The sequence below is a fragment of the Hemitrygon akajei genome, chromosome 10 (assembly GCF_048418815.1).
Source record: "Hemitrygon akajei chromosome 10, sHemAka1.3, whole genome shotgun sequence".
Taxonomy (NCBI): domain Eukaryota; kingdom Metazoa; phylum Chordata; class Chondrichthyes; order Myliobatiformes; family Dasyatidae; genus Hemitrygon; species Hemitrygon akajei.
In genome coordinates this window covers 72,840,275-72,868,122 of record NC_133133.1, presented here as the reverse complement: position 1 = coordinate 72,868,122, position 27,848 = coordinate 72,840,275, and the positions used below count along the sequence as shown (strand labels likewise).

The following is a 27,848-nucleotide window of genomic DNA, read 5'->3' as shown; positions in this document are numbered from 1 at the left end:
CCTTTAGTACTCAGGCCATTGACACTACTGGATATTTTTATTTCAATCATGCAATAGTTTCATATAACCTAACAAATGGCTGGAAACCATATGTAAACTCTCAGCCTAGTTCAGCTTTTTACCCTCTCCTACTATCTATTTGCATTCTGACCTAACTTATTTTTGGCACGTAGTAAGTGCTATTTTTAAATTTTCAAGCATATTTTTTCTTTTAAAAAAATCTTAGTATCACTCCAGCAGTTTGTTGATCACAATAATTTTCACATTATTTTGTGAAAATTTTATCATTTACCCTCTAAACAGCATTTGTAACATTTCTCTACACAAAATGTCTGGTGCCTTTTGTGAATTTTGCAAAACTTGAATCTTTTTCATTCCCAATGTGATTTTGAAAATCAAAATTACTTTTCTATTATTGTGCCCAAATACTTGTGCAGGTTGTTGAGTGCTTTAATTGGTTTCTGTCATTGCAGTGAATGGTGCAGGACTGGCTATGGCAACAATGGATATTATAAAACTTCATGGTGGTACTCCAGCTAACTTTCTAGATGTGGGAGGTGGAGCAACTGCCCAACAAGTTACACAAGCCTTTAAGCTAATTACTTCAGACAAAAAGGTAGGCATAAAAAAAATTAAACATGGACTTGAAATTTGAAGTTGATGACTCATGCTGAATTGTAACATCATAATTGAATATGCCTCTGGGTAATGTATTTAACTGTGTTTGGCATCACACTAGCTTACTATGTGGCAACATTAAGTGGTGACTATTTGCTTGCAGCTCTGATGGGAACCATGAAATATTACAGTTTAAGGCTACTATAGCTGAAATTCGCAGTCTCAGCCATGGGTACTTCAGTAAGCAGCATTGCTTTAAAACATTTTAAAAAATCTATTGATGTGGAAAATCGATGAACTTGGGACGGCAGAATCAGGCCGCGAGTGCAGTTCCCTTTTAAGAAAGCAGAAGCAGGGAAGCCAAACCAGTTTAGCTTGAAATGCAGAGGTGTTAGACCTCCACTCCCGATGATCCTGTCTCCCGACTGCTGTACAGTCTCTGGAAAATAAAATTCAAGACCTCAGAGCAAGATTGCTGTACCAGAGGGACATCAGGGACTGCTGTGTACTCTGCTTCACGGAAACATGAAACATAAAGCTCGATGGCTTCGCCATTCTCCATAAAGGTAGAACAGCTCAGTCTTAAAGGCAGAGAAGGTGGAGAACTGTATGCTTTTTGATTAATTCATTCTGGTGCACAGACATGGCGGTTCTGCTTCAGTCCTGCTCATCTGACCTGGATCACCTAGTGGCTAAATGCTGTCCATTTTATCTGCTGAGGGAGTTTTCCGCCATCATCCTGGTAGCAGTGAACACTTTATCTCAGGCCAGCATCAGGCAGACACTGGAGGATCTGAGCAACATAATCAGCAGGCATGAAACTGCGCACCCTGATGCCTTCCACATCATTGCAGGGGATTTCAACTAGGCCAGCTTGACATAGTCTCTGAACAACTAGCACTAACATATCGCCTGTGGAACCAGAGGAGCCAGCACATTTGACCACTGTTATACCACCATCAAGAAGACTTACCGTGCCGTCCCACACTTACACTTTGGAAAGTCCGATCACCTGGCTGTACTTCTTCTCCCAGTATAGGCAGAGACTAAAGACCGTAGCATCAGTAGTGAGGACCAACAAGGTATGGCCAAGGGAGGCAGGGGAACGCTTATAGGACTGTTTTGAGTTGGTGGACTGGACAGTATTTAAGAATTCACCTTCAAATCCGAATGAATATGCAATTGTTGCCACCGATTTCATCAAGACTTATGTGGATGAGTGTGTGCCTGCAAGATCATACCAGACATGTAAATCAAAAGCTGTGGATGAACCAGGAGATTCATAGTCTGCTGAGGGCTAGATCTGTGGCATTCAAGACCAGTAATCCAGAACTGCACAAGAAGTCCAGGTACAACCTTTGGAAGGCTATTTTAAGAGTGAAAAAACAATTCCAATTTAGGTTAGAGATGGAATTGGATGCATGTCAGCTCTGGCAGGGTTTGCAGGCCATTACTTCCGCCAAAGCAAAACCTAACATCATGAATGGCAGTGATGCTTCGCTCCCAGATGAGCTCAATGCATTTTATGCGAATCTCTTTGGTATCTCCTGACCCTGTAATCTCTGTCTTGGAGGCTGATGTCAGTTCATCTTTCAAAAGGGTGAATGAACCCTTGTAGGGTGTCGGGGCCCTGCTGGCATACCTGGTAGGGCTCTGACAATCTGTGCCAAGTGTTCAATCTCTCACTGCTGCAGTCGGAGGTTTCCACCTGCTTCAAAAGGGCAACAATCATACCAGTGCCCACGAAGATCAGGATGAACTGTCTCAATGACTGTCGCCCAGTGGCACTTATATCTTTCTGTGACGAAGAACTTTGATCATGACTAGAATCAACTCCTGCCTAAGCAAGGACCTTCACCTGCTGCAATTTACCCATTGTCATAATAGGTCTACAGCAGAAGCAATTTCACTGGCTCTCCTGAGCAGGGATATGATGCAATTAATCTGAAGCCTGGACAAATGATTTGGAGATTTGAGTTCAAATCTTGTGATGGAAATTGAACTCTGTTAGTTAAATGTTGGAATTTAAGAAAAGCACAACCTCAGTCAGGATTACAATAAAATCACCGGGGTGTTCATATAAACCCAACCATTTTACTAATGCCTTTCAGGTGAAGAACTCTTCCCACTTGTCTGGATGTGAATCCAGGTCTATGGCAATTTACATACACTGACCTGCCCTCCAAAGCTGGATCATCTTCAACAGCTCACTCTGTCCTCAGCAGTTGCAATGTAACCTCAACACCAACACTTACTGCAATTAATGAGTCATGATTCTTCTCATTTACCAGATTATAATTAGTAACTCATTATAAATTATCTCAGTAGGTTGAATTTATAATCGGGAACTTCAACACTTTCCAGTGTAATTTCAGTGTATATTTAAGATGAGGTTTTTTTAGGCAGAAAACTAGTGTAAAAACTGTTCCTATGAACTATTAGTTCAAGGACCGATTGTAAAACCCTCAATATAAAAAGTGGTTATTATCTGGAACTCACTGCCACACCAGACACCAATTTCACATGGAGTTCCAATAGAGTTAAGCTTCAGGTTGGCCATGCTCCAATTTAATTCTGAATAGGAGTGATGGTCTCAAATGGCTTACTTCTGTTTGAGTTTCTTAACTTTTAAGTAAGAGCAAAGATAAATTGGTGAAACTTTATTTCTTGGTATTTTTGTTCCATGAACAACCTGCAGGGTGATTGTTCTACTTGGCTGCTTTCATTCATATTCATAATACCAGAGTTCCTAATAATAACCCTGAAATTAAATTTGATCAGCTTTATTTCCCACGGCGAGCCTGCTGATAAGAACAAGAAATTCATTGGAAACTAATGATTTATTTGGGCTTTGAATGAATTTAAGGTTTACCAGTGGTTCTGAAAATCTTTTAAGGGGTGATCTGTTCCATGATTGTGCAGAAGGAAAGTTACTTATAGACTGTCTTGAAAATATCTTGTGACCATTTAGTGCAAAGTTCAAGTATCATTTTAAAAAAATTGTGGAGATGAAAGTCAAACCTAGAGGAGCTGGAAAAATGCTAAAGTACTGGAAAAAAATCAGAATTTTAGTTAAACTTTTATCGGTTTAGTGATGCGACCCTCCTCAAGCTTAAATTACCAAGACTAGAAGGGCAATGATGGTTCTCAACTGATATTGTTAAATTGAATTTTCTCTTTAAAGGCCATGATGACCAGGTGAATAATATTATATTACTGATGGTTAGTTGTAATCTGAATAACTCTCTGCCCTCTTGAAATGATGTATACCTTATCAATTTATTGCTAGACTATGTTTTTTTCTCCACACACAGACACTATTTATAAGACTGTAAAGACATTGCATAAGGGCAAATTGTTAACCCTTAAGCATAGTAAAGGTAACAAAAATTTCATGAAATAAAAATATAACTGATCTGAAAAGGCATCTTGACTATTCAGTGCAGCCTTTTATAAAAGATGGTATAAGCTAGCAACAGGACTGAACAAAGGGTAGAAGAATCAGAAGTAACAATCCATATAGAAATCATTTCACAACAACAGCAACGTGGTAATATGGAACAATTAATGTAACAAAAGGCATTTCATTAGAGCTCATCAAACAAACCACATAACAAGATATCGGGGCAGCTTGACGAAAGAACGCTTTAAGGGTCACCTTAAATAAGGAGCGAGAGGAGAAATTAGAGAAGAAAATTCCAGATCACAAGGCCTTGGTCACTTAATACATAGATACTAAAGGTGTAACCATGGGAGAATGAGCAAGGTTGAAACTCGCTACTTATCATTGGAGGAAGGCAGTTTTCATAGGTTGTGTGGCTGGAAAAGATTAAAATAAGAAGGGGTAAGGTCTTGGAGGAAAAAGGTTAAAAATTTGAAAACAGGGATAACCAATTTTGAGTTCACTGACGGAGTTGATGAGCGGCTAATATATAATACAATTGAGAAGATGGACAGCTAAGCTTAGAAGACCTCAGGGTGGAGTGAAATGTGGGAATAGTCAACTCTGAAGGTTGTCTTCCTTGATACTCTTGTGGAGACATGGATAACTTCTACTTGAGCAAAAAACAGAATGCTGAAGGAAGCCATTGGGTCAGACAGCATCTCTGGAGGCAAAGCATATACATCAAGTTTTCATCAGGACCAAGAAGAGTAAAGATTGCCAGTTATGTAGCAGTACAAGGAAGGAGTGTGACAGAGGCAGTAAGGTAAAGAAGGGTGATAATGGGCAAATGGAACTGGGAGAGTATGGGAAAGGTGGACAAAGGAAGGAGGAAACACGTGGGAAAATGAGTGTGTATTGGAAGAAAACATGGATGGAATTGGTTGCCTGAAATTGGAAAATTTAGCATTCATGCTGTTGAGGTGTTGGCAGAGTGTGGATAAATGTAATAGCAACTGGGTAGTTGTATTGGGTGACTTTAATTCTCCCAGTATTGTTTGGGACTCTCTTGGTGCCAAGGCCTTAGATGGGGTAAAATTTCTTGAAATATGTAGATAGACCAACTAGAAAGGGGGTTTTATTAAACCTTATACAGGGGAATCTGTCTGGCCAGGTTATTGAAGTTATATTGGAGGAGCATTTTAGGGACAGTGATCATAAATCTGAAAGTTTTAAGATGGCTTAGGATATGATAGTTCCGTATGAAAGTGTTAAATTGGAAAAATACTAATTACAACATTATTAGTCAGGAACTGGAAAGAATAGTCCAGAGATAAGTCCACATCGAACTTTAAAGGCCAGCTGCATTGGGGTCATGACCAGCATGTTCGTGTGACAATGAAAGATAAGGATAGCAAGGTTCAGGAATCTTGGATGACAAGAAATGTTGCAAATGTACCCAAAAGAAAAAGGCAGAACACGTATGAAATCAGGCAAGGACCAGAAAATGTAAAAGAAGCAGGAAATAGGCCTAAGGTCACATGAAATGCCCTTGCTAAGTTGGATTAAGGCAAATTTCAAGATAATTTATGCATATATTAAAAGCAAGATGATAACTAGGGAATGAGGAAAGCTATTTCAGGTCAAAGGAAGGAATTTATTTCTTGAGTCAGAAGAAGTGTATGAGGGCTAAATGAGTTACTCACATTAGTATTCACTGTTGGATCTCTGTTTTCTGATCCTCTGGGAGTCAGGAATGGTGAGCAGTCTTAATTCCAATATTTCAGTTTATTTTAGAGTACAAACAAGTGTACAAATAATAAGCAAATAAAATAAAGAGCTGAGAAACGATGCTAAGAGGTGATTGCAAAGACAAGAGAATAAAGAAGTGAAGATGGCACCTCTGAAAAAGCCATTACTTTTATAGATAACTGGTGAACTACATATACCTGTCTGGACACGCCCCCCCTGCTGACTGCTCTTGTGGGAGAGTTATTGATGGTGCATCAATAACGAAAGAAAAATTCCTTATTAAGAGTAAACTAGCTAATAGACTACATAATTAAAACAATTACATCATGTAGGTTATGTGCTACTACTTAGCCAATGAAAGATGATAAAGGTGATAAACTGTTAGTTTAGATTCTGTACTGCTTTCAGCCAGTGATTGGGGATGAATAACCACATACTGTGAAAAATACATGAGATTGTTTAAAAAATACACAGCTTATGAAAAATAATATTAAAAAGTCAGTGCTTTCCAACATCACCAAAGAGAACAAATAGATGAAGGTGAGGTCAGGGCAAGAGCATGTTGATATTCTAGGGCAAGTCAGTATTGAGAAGGATGAAGTGTTGTGTACAGTCAGCCCTCCTTATCTGCAGATTCCGCATGCACGAATTCAACCAACCGCAAATCGCGAAAACCCGGAAGTGCTCTTCTTGTTCGAGCATGTACAGACTTTTATTTCTTGTCATTATTCCCTAAACAATGCAGTATAACAATCATTTAACATAGCATTTACATTGTATTAGCTATTATAAGTAATCTAGAGATTATTTAAAGTATACGGGAGGATGTGCGTGGGTTATCGTGCATTGGGATAAAAAAAAATCAGAAGTTCTCTTACTAAGTAAGTTGGAACAGGTACATCCAGTATTATTTAGCGTCAGTTAGTCAAACGTTTGTCTTGGTATATAGTATATATTTTACCTTTCTATGCATATAAAATACTTAAGAACGTATGTTTCAGCACCAGGCTTGGGAAGTTCCCGAGTTCGATCTAGTGACAGATCGCTATGGAGTGCGCTCTCCAACGTGCCAGGTTGACGTGGAGGATCAAAAACCCAATAATTAAACCACTGCGTTGCTTAGTAATAATTGTAGCTTTCATCGGGACGGAGCCTTTCTCACTTTATCCTTTAAAACTGTTCCGATCGCTTTATTTCAATCATAATCGTGATTATTTTTGTGAACAGAAACACTGCGCATTCAGAGCCCTGGCGCTGGGTCCTAATGTCCATTGCACTGAGACAGGTTAAATAAGGTCTGGGGTTCTGCTGGGTCCTAAGGTCTTCTGGATTGAGACAAGTTGAATAAGGGACTTGAGCATCCGCGAGGGGTCCCGGAACCAATCCCCCACGGATAAGGAGGGCCGACTGTATTTTGAAAAACGCTTAGAGTGGATAAACCTCCAGGCCTGATGGAATCTCCCAGGATACTAAGGGAGGAGAGTGCTGTGGCCTTGACTGAGATCATTATATCCTTTATAGCCACAGGTGAGATCCCGGCAGACTGAAGAATAGCCAGTGTTGTTCATTATTTAAGGAGGGTAACAGGAAAAATCCAGGAAATTGCTGGTGAACCTTGCACCAATGGTATGGAAATTATTGAAGAAGACTCTTAGGATAGGATTTACTTGCATTTGGAAAAGTATGGACTCATCAGGGATAAACTGTGCACAAGGAAAGTTCTGTCTCACAAATTTGAGTTGAGGAGGTGGTGAAGATAATTGAGGATAAGGCAGTGGATGTCGTGTACATGGTGGCCCAGAGGAGTAGGTTAATTAAATAGGATACAACATTGACTTTGAAATAAAAGATAGGTAGTGGAGGGAAGATGTTATTCTGATTGGAAGTCTGTGATCAATGCTGTTCTGCAAGGATAATTACTTGGATGTCCAATGCATGAAAATGTAAATGGATTGATTAATAAGCTGGTAAGAGTCATACACTCAGTGGCTATTTTATTAGATACACCTATAACCTCATTAATGCAAATATCTAATTAGCCAATCATGTGGCTGCAATTCAATGCATAAAAGCATGCAGAGATGGTCAAGAGGTTCAGTTGTTGTTCAGACCAAACTTCAGAATGGGGAACAAATGTGATCGAAGTGACTGACCTTGGAATAATTGTTGGTGCCAGAAGGGGTGGTTTGAGTATCTCAGAAACTGCTAATCTCCTTGGATTTTCATGCATACCGGTCTATAGAGTTTACAGAGGATGATGCGAAAATCAAAAAAACATCCAGTGAGCAGCAGTACTGTCAGCGAAAATGCCTTTTTAATGAGAGAGGACAGAAGAGAATGGTCAGACTGACTGAAGCTGACACCAAGGCGACAATAAGTCAAATTACCATGAGTTACAACGGAGGTGTGCAGAAGAGCACCTCTGAACACAAAACACAATGAACTGTGAAATAGGCTGGCTACAGCTGCAAATGACAACAAACATCCAGTCAGTGGCCATTTTATTAGATATGGGGTACCTAATAAAGTAGCCTTTTGAGTGTAGATAGTAAGAAAAGTTGTCAAAAGATGTTGCAGATTTGAGTCAAGTGGAAATGAGTAGAGAAATGATGAATGGAGTTCAATCTGGAGAAATCTGTGGTGTTGCATTTCAGAGACCAAATACGAGAATATATTACTTGGCAGAACCCCTGTGAGCATTGGGTGTACAGAGGGACATTTTGTTGCAACTCTATAGTTCCCTGAAAGTAGGAACACAAACAGATAAAATTGTCATGCTTACTGTTATGGGTTATTGATAATATAAAAATTGGGAAGTGACATTGCAGTTGTATAAAACTTCAGTTTAGTTCACTTTTGAAGTGTGGTGTACTGTTTTGGTCACCTTGCTATCTATATTAAGGATGTGGAGGCTTTGGAGAGGGTGCAGAATAGTATGTTGCCTGGATTAGAGACAATGTTCCCTCTAATTTGTAATGACCAGGGTGCACAAAAACCTTGTGCAATTTTTTTGTGTAGTGACAACAACGTGTGCACTGAATTTTATATATAGAGATATTCATTTTAACAGCTAGCAAAACACTGACGATAAGAACTTTGATCTTCCCTGGGTTTGATTGTTTTCACTCTCATTCATGTGCACTCTCCCAGAACATATATAGAAGGTAATGAAGAATTTTCTCGCTGGAACTTTTGCACACCGTCCAGCTATGATTTGCAAAATAAATGACATTTTAAAAAATCAAGTTTCCAAATATCACTCCACCTCTTCCCACTTGCAAATTCTCCAGCACTTTTGCATCACAACAATACATTCAAATAACATCAATTTCTGTATTAAACATTAATATGTCTCATGGCTGCTCATTCCTGACCTCATGAGCTTTGGTCTAATAGTATCTACTGTTTCATAAGCCATTCTGATTCAAATCAACTAGCAGTTCTTATGCACTTTATATCCTTTGCTTCTTCGGAATTCGACATAGTGAATCAATAATTTCTTTGATGAAAATAGTATAAATAAGCCAGTTTCAAAATCTGCAGACAAATCATCGCAAACACCATGTTGTCCGCATCAGAAACCAGAAACGGAAATGTGATTATGTATGATTGTGAAATATACTTAACATGCCGATGAGTTAAAGGGTGACAACCTTTTGAGCGTAATTTAAATTATTTTGTGCACTAGTAGCAAAAGCTGTGCGCAATCACACACCTTAGAGGGAACATTAATTAGAGAGTATTAGCTGTAAGAGGTATTTGGACAATTAGTTTTCTCGTTAGTCTTTTTCTCAGGTTGGAAATTTCAAATATCGGAGGGCAGAGGTTCAAATTAAGAGGGGGCAAGTCTGAAGAAGATGTGCAAAATAAGTTTATTCACACAGCAAGTGTTAGGTGGCTGGAATACCCCTCAATGGGAGATCATAAAAGCAGATATGATGATATTTAAGAGGCATGTAGATGGCTAGGGGGAGAGTCAGACTATGTGCAGGCAGATGGGATTAGTTAAATTTGAACTTTGGTGCAGACGTAGTTGGCTGAAGGACCTATTCTGTGCTGCACAGTACTGTTCTATGGTTTTTTTTCTGTTGTACTGAAGTTTTTTAATTGTTTTAGTTTGTTTTCTTGAATAATTCAATGGGAGTGCATATAAAGCCAAAAAAGCAAGAATTTTTGTTAATGACCAATTTTGGGTTGCTATGTTGTACCAGCAAATTCACAGTTTTACTTAAAATAATGTTTTAGTCTAAAAAGACATGTAGAATATCATTATAATATAATGTTGGTGAGATATATTCATGCCTTCCATTAATGAGGAAGCTCCTTTCTTGTTTTCATCTGTAGATTGTATTATGAAATTGTTTTATTTAGCATCATAACTCAGATTTTCAATGATCTGTTGCTGGAAAACACTTATAGATAATATCACTATATTTGTTTGCTTTATAGGTTCAGGCAATTCTGGTGAATATATTTGGTGGAATTATGCGTTGTGACATAATTGCTCAAGGAATCATTACTGCTGTTTCAGATTTGCACTTAAAAATTCCCATTGTTGTTCGATTGCAAGGTGAGAGCACTTAAAAGTTATATACACATTTTTCAAGCCTCTACATAAATGAATGTAGAGAATAACCACTAAACTTTTATACATAAATCAACCATTGCTGTTCTAAATAATTAGTATATTTACTCGTGCATTCTCACCATATATTTGCTACTCTGGACAATTGTGAACTAGGGTGTAGAAGTTTGTTCAGTATACCCATCAGCCTCTGTGTGGAACATATTGCTCCTAAGATCCCCTTTAAATCCTAGCACTGTAACATTAAGCCTATGCTTTATAGTTTTTGATTCCCCTACCCTAGGAAAAAGTCTGAGTCAATTCACCTTATCCATGCCCCACAAGATTTTACATAAGGTCTCCTTCGCTGAAGAGAAAACAGCCCCAGCCTACTGGTATCTCTTTGTATTTTAAGTCCTCCATTCTCAGCATCATTCTTCTGATATTTTTCTACATTTTCACTAGCTTGATGATATGTTTCCTATTGATGGGCAATAGCAATAAACCACAGGTGAGATCTCACCTATGACTTGCAAAACTGTGAAATGATATCCAGACTCTTGTACTTAATGCCCTGACAGATAAAGGCAAGCATAGCAAGGGTTATCACCACCAATTTCTCTACTTGAGTCACCACTTTCAGGAATATATATTTGTAATCCCTGGTCTCGCTGTTCTGGCCAAGACCCTTCATCAGGACTGGAAAGGAAGCGGGAAGATGCCAGAATAAGTGTTGTGGGGAGGGTAAGGAGGATGATCCAGAAGGTGAGAGGTAAAGCTAGATGTGTGGGGGAGGGGAAAGAAGCAAGATGCTGGGAGGTCATAGGTGGAAAAGGCAAAGCGCTGGAGAAGAAGGAATCTGATTGGAGAGGAGAGTGGGCCATGGGAGAAAGGAATGGATCAAATGCAGCTGTGATTTAAATTAATTAACTTAGTGGAAGAGGAAAAATTGAGAAATAATATAACTGCAATTACTTCTGACATCAAAAGATTTTTCAATCTTGCCCAGATTACTAGGGCATAGCCTCAAAATGAAGATGGATTAGCACATTTGCAGTATAAGTTCCCAGTGGAAATTGTGAAAGCAGTTGGTGTTGAATAATCTAAATGCAAATTAGATTGCTCAGTAATTATACAGTATGTAAACAAGTTGAGAGGTGATATGTTCAGTGTAGAATATTTAGGAGATTGGGTGACTTTAGACCTACTTCTCTTAAAGCTTTCTAAAACTTGGTATTTTCCTTAGCTTGTTGATGTACTCTAATCAATAAAGATTGATTGAACATAGAACAGTATAGCACAGGAACAGGGCCTTCAGCTCACTATGTCTGTGCTAATCAGTTCTATTTTAAATATATAGGAGGGATGTCGGAGGTAAATCTTTTACAGAGAGTGTGGGTGAATAGAACACCCTGCCAGGGTTCATGATTGAGACAGATATGTTAGGAACATTTAAGAAACTTTTAGATAAGCTCATGGATGATAGAAAAAATGGAAGCTACGTAGAAGGAAGGTTTGATCGATCTTAGACTAGGTTAAAAGCTGGCACAATATTGTGCTGTGCTCTAATGATCTATGTTCTAATCCCATCTGTCTGCACAAGGTCGATATCCCTGCTTTCCATTTCATTTAATAGTCAGTGATTAATTATTGTCGTATCCAATAAGCAGAAGAATGAAGAGGTGTTTGTCGTTTAACAAAACAATTCCAAAGTTCTTGTGTTAATTTTAAGCATCTGCAATGCACTGTTGAAAATACATTTTGTTTCAAGTGATCAACTCTGATAACCTGCAGGATGAAACATTATGCTGTTACCTAGTCCTCCGCAAGTCAGTCCTAAAATTCAAACTCTTATGAACAACTAAATATGTTTGAAAAGTAGAATAAGTTTTCATTATTTCAAGGTTATTATGTCTTTATTGGGTAAATAAAATTAATTTGTTTGCAGGTTTGTCCAGCAATCTGACTGAAAACTGAGATAGTGCAATAATCTTTCAGTGTGATAATGCAGCAAATAAAACAAGCATAAATCACATATTTACCGAATACTCTTGATATGGAAAGTAGTCAATTGTCCCATTAAGTCTCAATCAGTTGTATCTAAGAACAATCTAGCTAACTTCACAACCTCATTCCATAGCCTACAAGTTATTTTATTCTGATCCCACTATCTTTTGAAGTATTTAATTGAGTCAGCTTCCACAACTTCTGCCATTGTATTTGAGACCCACTCACTCTGAAAAGATTTTTTTCATGTCCAGTTGGTTGTTCCATTGTCTCTCATTCCACATCCTCTGGGTTTTGCTCCTTCAGATTGTGAGAACTGATTCTGTCCAGCTACTCTAAACTAAATTAATTTGACTTTCTATATTAGATCATCTGACAATCTCTCAGTTGCAAGGAAAATCAGTGTCAGCATCTTCACTCTCCCCACTGAGGTCTGTCTTCTCTGTAATTATTTTGACAAATTTCTTTTGTAAAAAGATTTGGGATCTTTCTTAAAAATTGATGTCCAGAATCAAATACAATATTCCAGTTATGGCCAAACCAGTTATTCATAAAAATTCATCATCATATCTCTGGTCTTGTATTTTATATCTCCAGTTGCTTCATTAGCATTTTCTTTATCTACCCTATCATTCTCAATTAACAAAATATACCTCAATATTTTGTTCTTATCTCTCTTTTAGAATTGTATACTTGAGTTTCTATTGCCTTTTCTCACTCTTCTTACAGTCTGCCATTTATCTACTCATTCTATCAGCCTTTTGCTATTCTCCTCACAGTTCACTGTGCCTCCAGATTTGGTGTCATTGGAGATTCTGAAAATGCAAAGCACTCCTTTTATTCAGACTTTTTATGTCCCATACGCCTTTTATTCACAATGCTGGGTCCATTTTGATACTGAGCTGCTTCTTTACTCTCTACCCAGATACTGTACCTGTTCCCTTAACCCACTGTGGCCCTTTTGTCCATGTTCCTTTTAAAGTAATTGGATCTTGTATCCTACAGTCCTGTTGCTGACTGGACACATTCTCCTCCACTCCTGTTGCTCACAGAGATTTAGTTTCATCAGGTCATTTCACTTTGCAGTACCATTAATCACCTAGACCAAGCTTACCATGTTGCTTTTAACCACACTGGAATCCTGTTACTGTTTTGTTACTCAGTAACACTGTACTCCTTAAACATAACAGGGATCTGTGTTCTTTTTCTTTCTGCTGGAAACTTGTTCCTGTTCCTTTTAGGCAGTGTTGCCTTTAAACCCCAATCAGTCTCTAATCACCCATACTCTTTTTAACTCACCGAACCCAACCAGGACTCTGGCCCATCAAGAATCTGTTCCCTGTGCTCCTCTTATTTATTACTGTTTTTATGGCTGTTTTTACTAAATGGCCATCTGTTTTTGGCTGTTTTACTCAGTAATGCTCTGTACCCTGGACAGCTTTTACTCACTGGTTTTTATTTCAAAAATAAACTTCATTCATAATAAAAATATATGTACAAAATATAAATAGACAATAGGTGCAGAAGTAGACCATTCGGCCCCTCGAGCCTGCACCGCCATTTTGAGATCATGGCTGATCAACTACTATCAATACCCGGTTCCTGCCTTGTCCCCATATCCCTTGATTCCCCTATCCATAAGATACCTATCTAGCTCCTTCTTGAAAGCATCCAGAGAATTGGCCTCCACTATCTTCTGAGGCAGTGCATTCCAGACCCCCACAACTCTCTGGGAGAAGAAGTTCTTCCTTAATTCTGTCCTAAATGACCTACCCCTTATTCTCAAACCATGCCCTCTGGTACTGGACTCTCCCAGCATCTGGAACATATTTCCTGCCTCTATCTTGACCAATCCCTTAATAATCTTATATGTTTCAATCAGATCCCCTCTCAATCTCCTTAATTCCAGCTTGTACAAGCCCAGTCTCTCTAACCTCTCTGCGTAAGACAGTCCAGACATCCCAGGAATTAACCTCGTGAATCTACGCTGCACTTCCTCTACAGCCAGGATGTCCTTCCTTAACCCTGGAGACCAAAACTGTACACAATACTCCAGGTGTGGTCTCACTAGGGCTCTGTACAAATGCAAGAGGATTTCCTTGCTCTTGTACTCAATTCCCTTTGTAATAAAGGCCAACATTCCATTAGCCTTCTTCACTGCCTGCTGCACTTGCTCATTCACCTTCAGTGACTGATGAACAAGGACTCCTAGATCTCTTTGTATTTCTCCCTTACCTAACTCTACACCATTCAGATAATAATCTGCCTTTCTGTTCTTACTCCCAAAGTGGATAATCTCACACTTATTCACATTAAACGTCATCGTCCAAGTATCTGCCCACTCACCCAGCCTATCCAAGTCACCCTGAATTCTCCTAACATCCTCATCACATGTCACACTGCCACCCAGTTTATTATCATCAGCAAATTTGCTGATGTTATTTTCAATGCCTTCATCCAAATCGTTGATGTAAATTGTAAACAGCTGTGGTCCCAATACCGAGCCCTGTGGCACCCCACTGGTCACCACCTGCCATTCCGAGAAACACCCATTCACCGCTACCCTTTGCTTTCTATCTGCCAACCAGTTTTCTATCCATGTCAATGTCTTCCCCCCCAATGCCATGAGCTTTGATTTTACCCACCAATCTCCTATGTGGGACCTTATCAAATGCCTTCTGAAAATCGAGGTACACTACATCCACTGGATCTCCCCCGTCTAACTTCTGGTTACATCCTCGAAAAACTCCAACAGATTAGTCAAGCATGATTTACCCTTGGTAAATCCATGCTGGCTCGGCCCAATCCTATCACTGCTATCTAGATATGCCACTATTTCATCCTTAATAATGGACTCTAGCATCTTCCCCACCACCGATGTCAGGCTGACAGGTCGATAGTGCTCTGTTTTCTCCCTCCCTCCTTTCTTAAAAAGTGGGATAACATTAGCCATTCTCCAATCCTCAGGAACTGATCCTGAATCTAAGGAACATTGGAAAATGATTACCAATGCATCCGCAATTTCCAGGGCCACCTCCTTTAGTACCCTAGGATGCAGACCATCTGGACCTGGGGATTTGTCAGCCTTCAGTCCCATCAGTCTTCTCATTACTGTTTCCTTCCTAATGTCAATCTGTTTCATTTCCTCTGTTACCCTATGTCCTTGACCCATCCATACATCTGGGAGATTGCTTGTGTCTTCCTTAGTGAAAACAGATCTAAAGTACTCATGAAATTCTTCTGCCATTTCTCTGTTTCCCATAACAATTTCACCCAATTCATTCTTCAAGGGCCCAACATTGTTCTTAACTATCTTCTTTCTCTTCACCTACCTAAAAAAGCTTTTGCTATCTTCCTTTATATTCCTGGCTAGCTTGCGTTCGTACCTCATTTTTTTCTCCCTGTATTGTCTTTTTAGTTAAGTTCTGTTGTTCCTTAAAAACTTCCCAATCATCTGTCCTCCCACTCACCTTAGCTCTGTCATACTTCCTTTTTTTTAATGCTATGCAATCTCTGACTTCCTTTGTCAACCACTGTGGCCCCTTTCCCCCCTTTGAATCCTTCCTTCTCTGGGGGATGAACTGATTTTGCACCTTGTGCATTATTCCCAAGAATACCTGCCATTGCTGTTCCACTGTCTTTTCTGCTAGGCTATCCATCCAGTCAACTTTGGGCAGCTCCTCCCTCATGGCTCCATAGTTTCCCCTGTTTAACTGCAACACTCACACCTCCAAGCTGCCCTTATCCTTCTCAATTGCAGATAAAAACTTATCATATTATGATCACTACCTCCTAATGGCTCCTTTACTGCAAGACCACTTATCAAATCCTGTTCATTACAAAACACTAAATCCAGAATAGTCTTGTCCCTGGTCGGCTCTCGTACAAGCTGTTCCAAGAATGCATCCCGTAGGCACTCTACAAACTCCCTATCCTGTGGTCCAGCACCAACCTGATTCTCCCAGTTCACCTGCATGTTGAAATCCCCCATAACTACTGCGACATTACCTTTGCCACATGCCAATGTTAACTCCCTATTCAACTTGCACCCAATATCCATGCTACTGTTTGGTGGCCTGTAGACAACACCCATTTGGGTCCTTTTGCCCTTACTGTTCCTCAGTTCTTTTACAATCTCTTCCAGTGTGATATGGTCAATACATTTGGTAGTGTTAATTAATTTTTCAAAACCGTAATACTTTTTGCAACTAATATGTCCACCTGGGGTGATACATTCCCACCTCCCCATTTCTTGTATGCCCTGGAGGTTCTTGTATGCACTTGGAGCCCATCTCCTGAATTCCAGTTATTGCTGCAACACTGTCTTACACTCTCCCTTTACTCATTGTGGATCTGTTTTTCTCCTTAGTTTTATTCAGCAGGGATTGTTTTCTGTTCTCCATTTAATCTCTTAAGACTTTGCTCATGTGCTCCTTTTATTAAATGGAATTTGTTCCTACGTTCCTTTGATTTACCTGGGATCATTTTTCTGGGTTCTTTTTCCAACCAAGGCTGTTGTTCCCACATTTCCTCAAACAATACTGGCCCCCGGAGACAAGAGAATGTAGATGCTGCAATCTTCAGCAAAATAAATCAGATTGCTGAAGGACATCTGTTGGCTGGAGGGGAGGATAATATGTATATATTTTGGGCAGTGTCTCAACCCAAAATGTCTGCCGTCTTTTCCCAATCCCCACCACTACAGATGTTGCTCGACCCTTGGAGTTCATCCAGATTTTTGTTTTCTGCTGCATCGACACCTGTCTTTGGAGCTCATCACATAAATGGTTTCCAGTATAGCCAAAGAGTTTTAAGGATGATGTCAGGCCTATTTGGGGGAAATCCATTATCTGTATTCTTGGTGATTAATTTCAATGTAAAAAGTGTATCTAAGAAGTTGCTAAGCACCTTGAGTGTAGATTGGAGTCTGCAATGAACTTGAGCAAACAATGGAAGGAGTCCGTAATATCACGATTATAATTATAGTTATTAATTGATCAGTAATTTGGCCAGTCCAGGTTTTGGGTGGGGCTGATAAATGTTAGCCTCCAGTGATACTGCTCCACCACATGTTCTTGCAAAGTGTTACACGGTCAGGAGACAAATAACCAGCATGAATTGTTGGATTTTCTTCCACAGTTGTACTGATTTTTGATGGTAGTGTTGCAGTGTTTCAAATTTGTTGGTTTCTGTCTTATTTTAGGTACACGTGTTGATGATGCAAAAGCATTAATAGCAGCAAGCAGCTTGAAAATTCTTGCCTGTGATGATCTGGATGATGCTGCACGAATGGTAATATACATTCTGCAATCAGGAGTTTATGTAAAAATATTTAAAAGTTTAAATTTTGCAATTAACTGCAACAAACAGAAAACAGCTGAAAGCCTGCATGTGTATGCCACTCCTCTCCTCCACTCTCAGTGGAGACCGTCGTTGAGTGTCCCACCTGGTACAAGAATGAGTCATTTTCTTATTTGTATTATAACTAGGGTTTATTACAAAGGATGAACTTCGGTGTAAATGTTTCCAGATTAATTAATCAGCCAATAGATAGCTTTCTAGAGCATCTTGTGGTTGAGCCCAATAGAGGAAAGGCAATCCTGGATTGGGGGTTGTCTAATGAACCAGATTTGATTAGGAAGCTTAAAGGAACCTTTCTGAGGCAGTGATCGTAACATGATAAAATTCACCTTGCAGTTTGAGAGGGAGAAGATAAAGTCAAATGTATCAATATTTCAGTGGGGGTAAAGGGAATTACAGAGGCACGAGAGAGGAGCTGGCCAGAGTTGATTGGAAGGAGACACTAGCAGGAATGGCAGCAGAACAGCAATGGCTAGAGTTTCTGGGGGCAGTTCAGCATAGATGCATCACAAAGATGTAGTTGTAGCGATGTACTACATATAGAGCTAGAGACAATGACACGCAGTCGGTAAGTCGTTTTGAGACTAGTTTTATTCAAACTTCGCGGCGCTGGCATTTAATCCCTAGTGCCCGCCCTCTCCGGGCGGAAATAACATCAGAGGTGCATTACCAAAGTCTCTCCCTGCGCACTGGCTATTTGTGCGCCGGTTCGCCTGCACAGAAAGTGGGTCGCCACATAAATCCCCCCCACCACCCCCAGAATCGGCAATACACCCCCCCAATGTCCACAGTCTGGATCAGCCTCTGTTTGGGAGGTCTGCCTCTGCGCCGTGGTGCCTGAACCGTGACCGGCTGCGCCAAGTCCACATGGGCTGGTTTGAGTCGGTCCACCGTGAAAACCTCCTCTCTCCCCCCAATGTCCAGAACGTACGTGGACCCGTTGTTGTTGATCACCTTGAACGGCCCCTCGTACGGCCACTGTAGCGGTGCCCGGTGTCCGCCCCTTCATACAAACACAAACTTAGAGTTCTGCAGGTCTTTGGGTACATGGGTCGGGGTCCGTCCGTGCTGTGAAGTCAGTACGGGGGCCAGGTTGCCGAGCCTTTCGCATAGTCTGTCCAGGACTGCTGCAGGTTCTTCCTCTTGCCCCCTTGGGGCTGGTATGAACTCTCCTGGGACGGCCAGAGGTGCGCCGTACACCAACTCAGCCGACGAGGCATGCAGATCCTCTTTGGGCGCTGTACGAATTCCAAGCAGGACCCAGGGAAGCTCGTCCACCCAGTTAAGTCCTCTCAGGCGGGCCATGAGAGCCGACTTCAGTTCCGTTGGACTGTGGGTGGTAGGCAGTTGTGTGGTGTAGCTGCGTTCCCAACAGGCTGGCCACACCCGACCACAGGCTGAAAATGAACTGGGCGCCTCTGTCGGAGGTAATGTGGGCTGGTACCCCGAAGCGTGCTACCCAGGTTGCGATCAATGCTCTGGCGCAGGAATCGGCAGATGTGTTGATGAACGGGACCGCCTCTGGCCACCTCGTGAACCGGTCTACCGTAGTTAGGAGGTACCGCGCTCCTCGGGACACTGGTAGGGGGCCCACCATATCCACATGAATGTGGTCGAACCTCCGATAGGTGGGTTCGAACTGCTGTGGCGGGGCTTTAGTGTGCCGCTGCACCTTCGCTGTTTGGCACTGTGCGCACGTTCTGGCCCATTCACTGACCTGCTTGTGAAATCCATGCCACGCGAACTTGCTGGAGACCAGCCGGACAGTTGTCCTGATAGATGGGTGCGCCAAACCGTGTATGGAGTCGAAAACTCGCCGCCTCCAGGCTGCCGGGTCGATGGGGTGAGGTTGGCCGGTAGCTACGCTGCGCAGGAGGGTCCTATCACCTGGGCCTACGAGAAAGTCTTGCAGCTGCAAACCCGAGACTGCGGTCCTGTAGCTGGGCATCTCGTCGTCTGCCTGCTGCGCCTCCGCCAGTGCTGCATAGTCCACCCCCAGGGACAGGGCCTGGATAGCTGGCCTGGAGAGTGCGTTCTCCACGACGTTGTCCTTTCCCGAGACATGCTGGATGTCCGTCGTGTACTCGGAGATGTAGGACAGATGTCGCTGCTGGCGAGCCGATCAGGGATCGGACACCTTCGTGAACGCGAAGGTCAATGGTTTGTGGTCCGTGAACACGGTGAACGGCCTGCCTTCTAAGAAGTACCTGAAATGCCGGATTGCCAGATACAGTGCCAACAGCTCCTGGTCGAAGGCACTGTACTTGAATTCGGGTGGTCGTGGGTGCTTGCTGAAGAACGCCAGTGGTTGTCAGCGCCCCTCGATAATTTGCTCCAGCACCCCACCGACTGCTGTGTTGGATGCGTCCACTGTGAGGGCGGTCGGAACATTCGTTCTGGGGTGCACCAGCATTGCGGCATCCTTGGCTTTAACAAAAGCGGCCGCGGCCTCCTCGTCCCAAGTAATGTCTTTGCTTTTACCCAACATCAGGGTGTACAAAGGGCGCATGATACGGGCTGCTGAGGGGAGGAAACGGTGGTAGAAGTTCACCATACCAACGAACTCCTGCAGGCCTTTGACCGTGTTGGGCCAGGCAAAGTGGCGGATCGCGTCTACCTTGGCAGGCAGAAGTGTTGCCCCGCCTTTGGTAATCCTATGGCCCAGTAAGTCGATGGTATTGGGACCGAACTGGCATTTGGCCGGGTTGATCATGAGGCTGAAATCACTCTGGCGGGAGTAGAGCTGGCGGAGGTGGGACAGATGCTCCTGGCGACAACTGCTGGCTACAAGGATATCGTCCAAATAGATGAACGCAAAGTCCCACCAGGTCGTGTCCCACCGCATCCATTAGCCGCTGAAACGTCTGTGCGGCATTCTTCAGGCCGAACGGCATTCGGAGGAACTCAAACAGGCTGAACGGGGTGATGAGTGCTGTTTTGGGGATGTCTTCAGGGTGCACCGGGATTTGATGGTATCCCCGGACGAGGTCTACTTTGGAAAAGATTCTTGCCCCATGCAAGTTTGCTGCAAAGTCCTGCGGGGTAGCGGCCTGGAGTTGTAGCCTCGTTCAGTCTGCGGTAGTCGCCGCATGGTCTCCAACCCCTGGCTGCTTTGGGCACCATGTGCAGGGGGGAGGCCCATGGGCTGTCGGATCTCCGTACGATCCCCAATTCCTCCATCCTCTTGAACTCTTCCTTCAACAGGCGGAGCTTTTCCGGGGGGAGCCTTCATGCACGGGCGTGGAGGGGTGGTCCCTGGGTTGGGATGTGGTGCTGTACCCTGTGTCTGGACATGGCTGCCGTGAACTGCGGTGCCAGAATCGATGGAAAGTCTGCCAGGATTCTGGTGAATTCGTTGTCGGACAGCGTGATGGAGTCCAGGTGTGGGGCCGTCAGCTTGGCTTCACCCAGGGAGAACATCTGGGAAGTCTCGGCATGTACCAGTCTTTTCCCTTGCAATCGACCAGCAGGCTGTGAGCTCGCAAGAAGTCCGCCCCCAGGAGTGGTTGGGCCACCGTGGCCAACGTGAAGTCCCACGTGAACCGGCTGGCGCCGAACTGCAGCTGCACTGTGCGGGTGCCGTAGGTCCGTATCATGCTGCCGTTTGCGGCCCTCAGGGTGGGTCCTGGCTTCCTGTTGCGGGTGTCGTACCCCGTTGGGGGCAAGATGCTGATTTCTGCTCCGGTGTCGACCAAGAAGTGGCGTCCCGACTGTTTGTCCCAGACGTACAAGAGGCTGTCCTGGTGGCCAGCCGCCATAGTCATTAGCGGCAGCTGGCCCTGGCCATTGCAGGGCAGGCAACAATGGCAGGCTTCTGTGCCCCACCACTGGTGGTAGAAACACCACTGTTCACTGTCCTCCTCACTCCTGCCTCTGTGTTGTGTGTGCCCCCCTGCCGGGCCTGGTCTGGTCTGCCGTTGGGGCGCGTGGCTCGGTAATCTGACCGACGGATGCCACGCTCTCCCTCTTGGCTTTCCACAGCACGTCTGCCCGGGCCGCCACCTTCCGGGGGTCGCTGAAATCTGTGTCGGCCAGCAGCAGATGTATGTCCTCGGGTAGTTGCTCTAGGAACACTTGCTTGAACATGAGGCAGGGCTTGTGTCCGTCAGCCAAGGCCAGCATCTCGTTCATCAATGCTGATGGCAGTCTGTCTCCCAAACCGTCCAGGTGAAGCAGGCAGGCACCCCGCTCACTCCGTGAGATGCCAAAGGTCCCAGTGAGCAGCGCTTTGAATGCTTCATATTTGCCTTCTTCCGGGGGCGACTGTATGAAATCCGCAACCTGGGCGGCCATCTCCTGGTCAAGGGCGCTCACCACGTGATAGTAAAGTGTGGAATCAGAAAATATCTGCTGAATCTGGAACTGGGCTTCTGCTTGGCTAAACCACGCACGTGGTCACAGCGTCCAGAAAGTCGGCAGTTTTAGCGAAACTGCGTGAACAGATGAAGAGTCGGTCATCTTTGGTCCAAATCCCGTTTGGACCGTCGGGGTCACCAATATAGCGATGTACTACCTACAGAGCTAGAGACAACGACACGCAGTCGGTAAGTCGTTTCGAGACTAGTTTATTCAAACTTTGCGGTGCTGGCATTTAATCCCTAGCGTCCGCCCTCTCCGGGTGGAAATGACATTAGAGTGCATTACCAAAGTCTCTCCCCACGCACTGGCTATTTGTGAGCCGGTTCGCCTGCGCAGAAAGTGGGTCGCCACATAATATTCTAAAAGGAGGGTGAGGTGTCCATGGCTGTCAAGGGGAGTCAAAGAGAGCATAAAAGGAAAAGAGAGAACATATAATATTGCAAAAATTAGAAGTTAAGAGAATTGGGTGGCTTTTAAAAGCTAACCATTTTCAGGGAAATCTAGCCAATAAAATAAAAGATGTCAAAAGTTTTACCAGTATAAAAGAAAAGCGAGGCTAGATATCTGACCACTGGAAAATGACACTGGGGAGGCTGTGATGGGGGACAATGAAATGGAAGACACTAGCAGTATGCCAGATATTTGAGAGTGTCAGGGGGCAGAAGTGAGTGTAGTCCCTACTATTAAGGAGAAGGTGCTTAGGAAGCTGAAAAATTTGAAGGTAGAAAGTCACCTGGACCAGATCGACTACACCCCTGGGTTCTGAAAGAGGTAGCTGAGGAGACTGTAGAGGAATTAGTAATGACCTTTTAAGAATCACTAGATTCTGGAATGGTTCCAGAGGACTGGAAAATTGCAATGTCACTGCGCTCTGTAAGACTGGAGGGAGGGAGAAGAAAGGAAGTTATAGACTAGTTAGCCTGAGTTCAGTGATTGGGAAGATGTTGGAGTCCATTATTAAGGATGAGGTTTTGGTGTACTTGGAGGCCAAAGTCAACATGGTTTTCTTAAAGGCAAATGTTGCTTGACAAATCTGTCGGAATTCCTCGAGGAAATGACAGGCAGGATAAACAAAGGAGAGTCAGTGGATGTTTGCTTAGATTTTCAGAAGGCCTTTGACAACAAGATGATGCACGAGTCTGCTCAAGAGTCCATTGTATAACAGGGGAGATACTAACATGGATAGAAAATTGGCTGACTGGTTGGAAGCAATGAGTGGGAATAAAGGGGCCTTTTATGGTTGGCTGCCAGTGACTAGTGATGTTATACAGGGGTCAGTATTGGGACAGCTTCTTTTCACAAGATATGTAAACAATTTGGATGATTGAATTGATGGCTTTGTGACTAATTTTGCAGGTGATACAAAGATAGATGGAGAGGCAGGTTTTACTGAGGAATCAGGGAGCCTGCAGAAAGACCTAGATGTAGCTTACAGGTAGAAGAAGATTTCCACAAGCTATTGTGTACCATGATCTTGCAGTTGACTCAGACCCTTGATTCTGACAATATCAATTGATATAAAGTATCCAAAATATAAAAGACTATAGAGGTAAGAGAGAGGTGAGGCAAGGGCTGGTAGGTCAAGATGTTTAGGTCAATTACCTTTCATTGGTCTGTGAAAATTATAAATTACAGAGATGGGACTAGGTGAAGAGAAGAAAAGATATGTTTGTAACTAGTCAAAGCCCAAGAGAAACTGGATGACAATTGACAGGAAATAGTTTATAGCAACTGTTCTGTCTGGATGATGGGGATCAATTAGAGCAGGGCAGTGAGAAATAAACAATGCCAAGACTGAGTTACAGATGCAGCTGTTGTTAGGAATCTTAGAATGTTGTTAGAATATTTCCATCATTACCTTCTATACACTTATATTTATCTCTTGATATATGGATGGTGACCTCGTTCACAAAGGGTGTAGAGATAAACTGTAATAACTAAAGTTTAACTTCAGAAGTATGGTAAGTTCTAAAAAGGGGGATTGGAGACAAAATCACTTTTAACAAATGTGGATGAAGAGATGGGTTAAAAAAAAATATAGTATCTGAAGCTTATTGATGTTACAAAGAACATAGATGAAAGAAATACAACTGCTCTAGTACATTTGGACTTTATAAAGTGCCATCTACTGGTTTTATCAAGGATTGGAAAAAGCTGCCTTAAGTTGTAAACTCAGCCAGCTTCATCATAGGCACTATCGTCCCCAGTATCAAGGACACCTTCAAAAGGCGATGCCTCAAAAGGGTGGTGGCCATCATTAAGGACCCCGTCACCTGGGACATGCACTCTTCCCATTGCTACCACCAGGGAGGAGGTACAGAACCTGAAGAGAGGCACTCAGTGTTTCATGAACAGCTTCTTCCTCTCTACCATCAAGTTTCTGAATGGAATATGAACCCATGTACACTACCTCACTAATTCTTTCTCTTTTTGCACTAGTTAAATAATTGATTATTATATTTACTGTGTGTGTGTGTAATATACAATTTTATTGTAACTTACAGTTTTTAAATCATATATTGAAATGTACTACAGCTGCAAAACAACAAATTGCATGGTAACACACACAAAATGCTGAAGTAACTTGGTATATCAGGCAGCGTCTGTGAAAATGAATAAACAGTCGATGTTTTATGGCAAGGATTAGAGCTGAGATCGGGTGGGGGGTGGATTTCACGATATATGCCAGTGATATTAAACCTAATTCTGATTCTGACTGCAATTGTGGGGATCTGGAACAAAAGCACTCAAAAGGGTCAAGCCCCATCTGTGGTGGGGTTTGGGGGGGTGGGGGCAGGAATTGCCGATGGTTCTGGTCGAGATCCTGTTTGCAGAATCTGTCTTGTGATATCCGTGGAAGACAGTGGGAGAGCATAATGTAACCACTTCCCCTCTCTTGTTTTAAACCATCTACCTTCCCTCTCCTGATGTAGGGTCTTGATCTGAAATATCAGCAATTCCTTCCCCCACTATAGATACTTTCGACCTGCTGAGATCCTCTGGCAGATTGTTTTTAGCTGGAGTATTGTATTCTGTTCAGAAGGAACACTTTAATGAGGATGCCAAGTTACTTCAAAGGATGGATAAAACAATGACCAGAATATTATCAGAGATAGGCATCTTTAATTTTGTTGCCAAATTCTTTTAAAGAGTTTGACAAAGAGCCATATCATAAGCATACTTGCAAAATTAATGCCAAATGGATTAAAGAAACAGTAACATCATAAGTATAAAATTGACTGTTCAGAATGGAGGGAGGATTTTTGTTCAGTTTCTACCAGCCCCAAGGAAGTAGGATATTATTCCCCAGAAATCTTTATTAGACCACTTGTCTTTTATTTTGTGTTTTTCTGTCAACAAGGCTTAAATATCCACAGAATAGACTGGGAGAATGGCAAGAGCAGAAGTTAAACATTTTAGTATAAAGAGTGACACAAAGGGTAGGGTAAATCAGGTACACATACTGTACATTTAATAAAGTCATCAGGCCCAATTGGGAATAAGCTTAAGATACCATATGTATCCTTGACTTTACTAATAAAAGAACAATATTACAATGTCAAGAAGAACGCTGTTAGCTATGAAACATTTCCTATGCATCGGTGAGGGTATTGTATTCAGTTCAAGGTCCACACTGAATGAATGTGGAGCCCTAGCAGAAGGCAAGGAGAACAGTTCCTGGAGTGTTATCGGGGGTGACGATCTTTACTTATGTGGAATGGTTAAAGGGACAATATGGATGTGGCATCCAGTGTTAACATTCAGAAACAATCAGATAAATACTTAGGTAAAGCTTCAATCAGATTACTGAAGAACTGGCATGATTATTAAATAGAACACTGGATAATGATTTGTAATGGGATTGTGTAGTTTATTTGCTTTGAAAAAGAACAAATAATGCTTCAAAGAGTAACTGTCATCATGAATTATATTCTGAACACCAATTTTAAAGAGTAAAAACAAACTGAATTACTAATGTTTTTGATCTGTTGTTGCAGATATTATGTGCCCTCTCTTTTTTCACTTCTATTTTTCCTTTCTGAACAGGTTGTAAAACTTTCAGAAATTGTTTCACTGGCTAAAGAAGCACAAGTCAATGTGAATTTCCAGCTCCCAATCTAATCACAATACTCCAGCCTCGAAAGTGGATGCTTTAAGGGGACAGTTGTTAAACAGCTATTTATTTTTCATATGCTTATGTTTTTTGAAATGTTTGCTTAATAAAATGAATGTGGATAGCAACCTGGAGTTATTTATTTGCTTGAAGGGGAAAAAAAGGTATGTTTAGAAGAAGCAACACTCATTATTGCCTTTTCCAGGCTATATTAACTTATGAAAATCTATCATGCCAGTTTGTTGACATTGGATGATTCAGAGCAATGTACTCTACATGAAACATCTTAACTTGCTTAGCACAAAGGCTATTTTTCTTTGGTGTACATGGTCATAGTGCAGTGTGTCAATTGGCTTCTTCCAATGAAATGTGTAAAATTTTAACATCTACATTAAAATACGGAATGTCGTGTAAATGTTGAGAGCTTTTGTTAAATTGTTAACAAACAGTATTTTCTGTCTTTTAATTCCTTCATCTGTTGGTCATGCAAGAGTCAAAGTACAATAGTGAAATTATTCGACTAGCAATCTAGAGATCTAGTTTCAGCAATCCCTGTGATCTACAATCAAATCTCTCTGTGGCAGCTGTGGAATTTAATTTTAATTAATAATCAGAAATACATGGAAAAAAACTTGCCCCTTATCTGATGGGGCCTTTATGTGACTCAAATCTCATATAAGAACCTAGCAAACCCCTTAGTTGAAGGGCACATAGGAATAGGCAATAAATGCTGTCCTTGCCAGAGTAATGCTAGTCCTGAAAAATGTATTTTAAGGTGTCCTCCACTGAGCATAAGATTTGCATTTACAGAAACAGTAATTATGCTATTTTCTGTGCTTTTTAGATTGCTTTTTGTTCTTCCATCGAAGATGTAAATGGGTCATTTTTATGGCTTGCTTACTGCTGATATGTATCGGGTAACTATGTTCCGTCAGCTTGCACAGTTAATTATATCAGCAATTTTTGTAATTTTGTAAATTTTATCAATAAATAATTTTAGTACCTTCAATGATACAGAACAAATAATATGTTAACTTAGTAAGTTCATTACACAAATGTGTACATTGCATGTAATTTAGTTTCTCTTTTTAAAAATGCTCTTCCATTATGCCGCTCCTGTTTATTTTAAACAAATAAAACACTGGCCCAAAGAATTCCCACTTAGCACAAATATGGAAGATTGAGGAAGCAAGAATTTTGAGAAATTTGAAGACTGCAATCCATTGATTTCTGTTTGGTAAAGTATCAGATGATATGGAGCAATGGCCATGTGGCTCACTTTAAGTCCATTGTATTATCAAACTTTATGGAAAATTCAAATAAAGACAACATGAGCAATATAAAGCTTAGTGCCATGTGGTGTAATTATAAGTGTAATTACAGCTCCCTATGCTGCTGCAAAAAAGTCCTAAATGATTTTTTAAAAAACCTGTAAATGCTGGAAATTGAGAAAAAAAATTAAAGAAAATATTGAGAAAGGCGAAGGTTAGGCGGGATTTGCAGAAATAGAAAAGAATTAACATTTCAGGTAAAGCACCCTTTGTCAGAGCTAGAGAACAGTGAAAACAAGCTAGTTTTAAGTACAACGCTGGTCTGACCCTCTCTGCTCTTTAAAACTAACTTGTTTTCTGTCTTCCTCTCTCTAATGAAGTGTCTTCATCCTGAAAGTCTAATTCTGTCTCTCTTTCCGT

At 41.7% G+C, this 27,848-nt stretch overlaps 1 protein-coding gene across 1 annotated transcript in view; it reads left to right on the top strand.

The window, feature by feature from the left end:
- The window catches only part of LOC140734467 (succinate--CoA ligase [ADP-forming] subunit beta, mitochondrial-like), an 89,767-nt gene extending 62,266 nt beyond the window's left edge, over nt 1–27,501 (top strand). The window contains exons 8-11 of the mRNA XM_073058454.1: nt 474–616; nt 10,202–10,322; nt 17,527–17,615; nt 26,091–27,501. Coding sequence (XP_072914555.1) covers nt 474–616; nt 10,202–10,322; nt 17,527–17,615; nt 26,091–26,165 — 428 coding nt within the window. The 3' untranslated portion in view covers nt 26,166–27,501. The remainder of the gene's footprint in view (nt 1–473; nt 617–10,201; nt 10,323–17,526; nt 17,616–26,090) is intronic.
- The last annotated feature ends 347 nt before the right edge of the window (nt 27,502–27,848 follow it).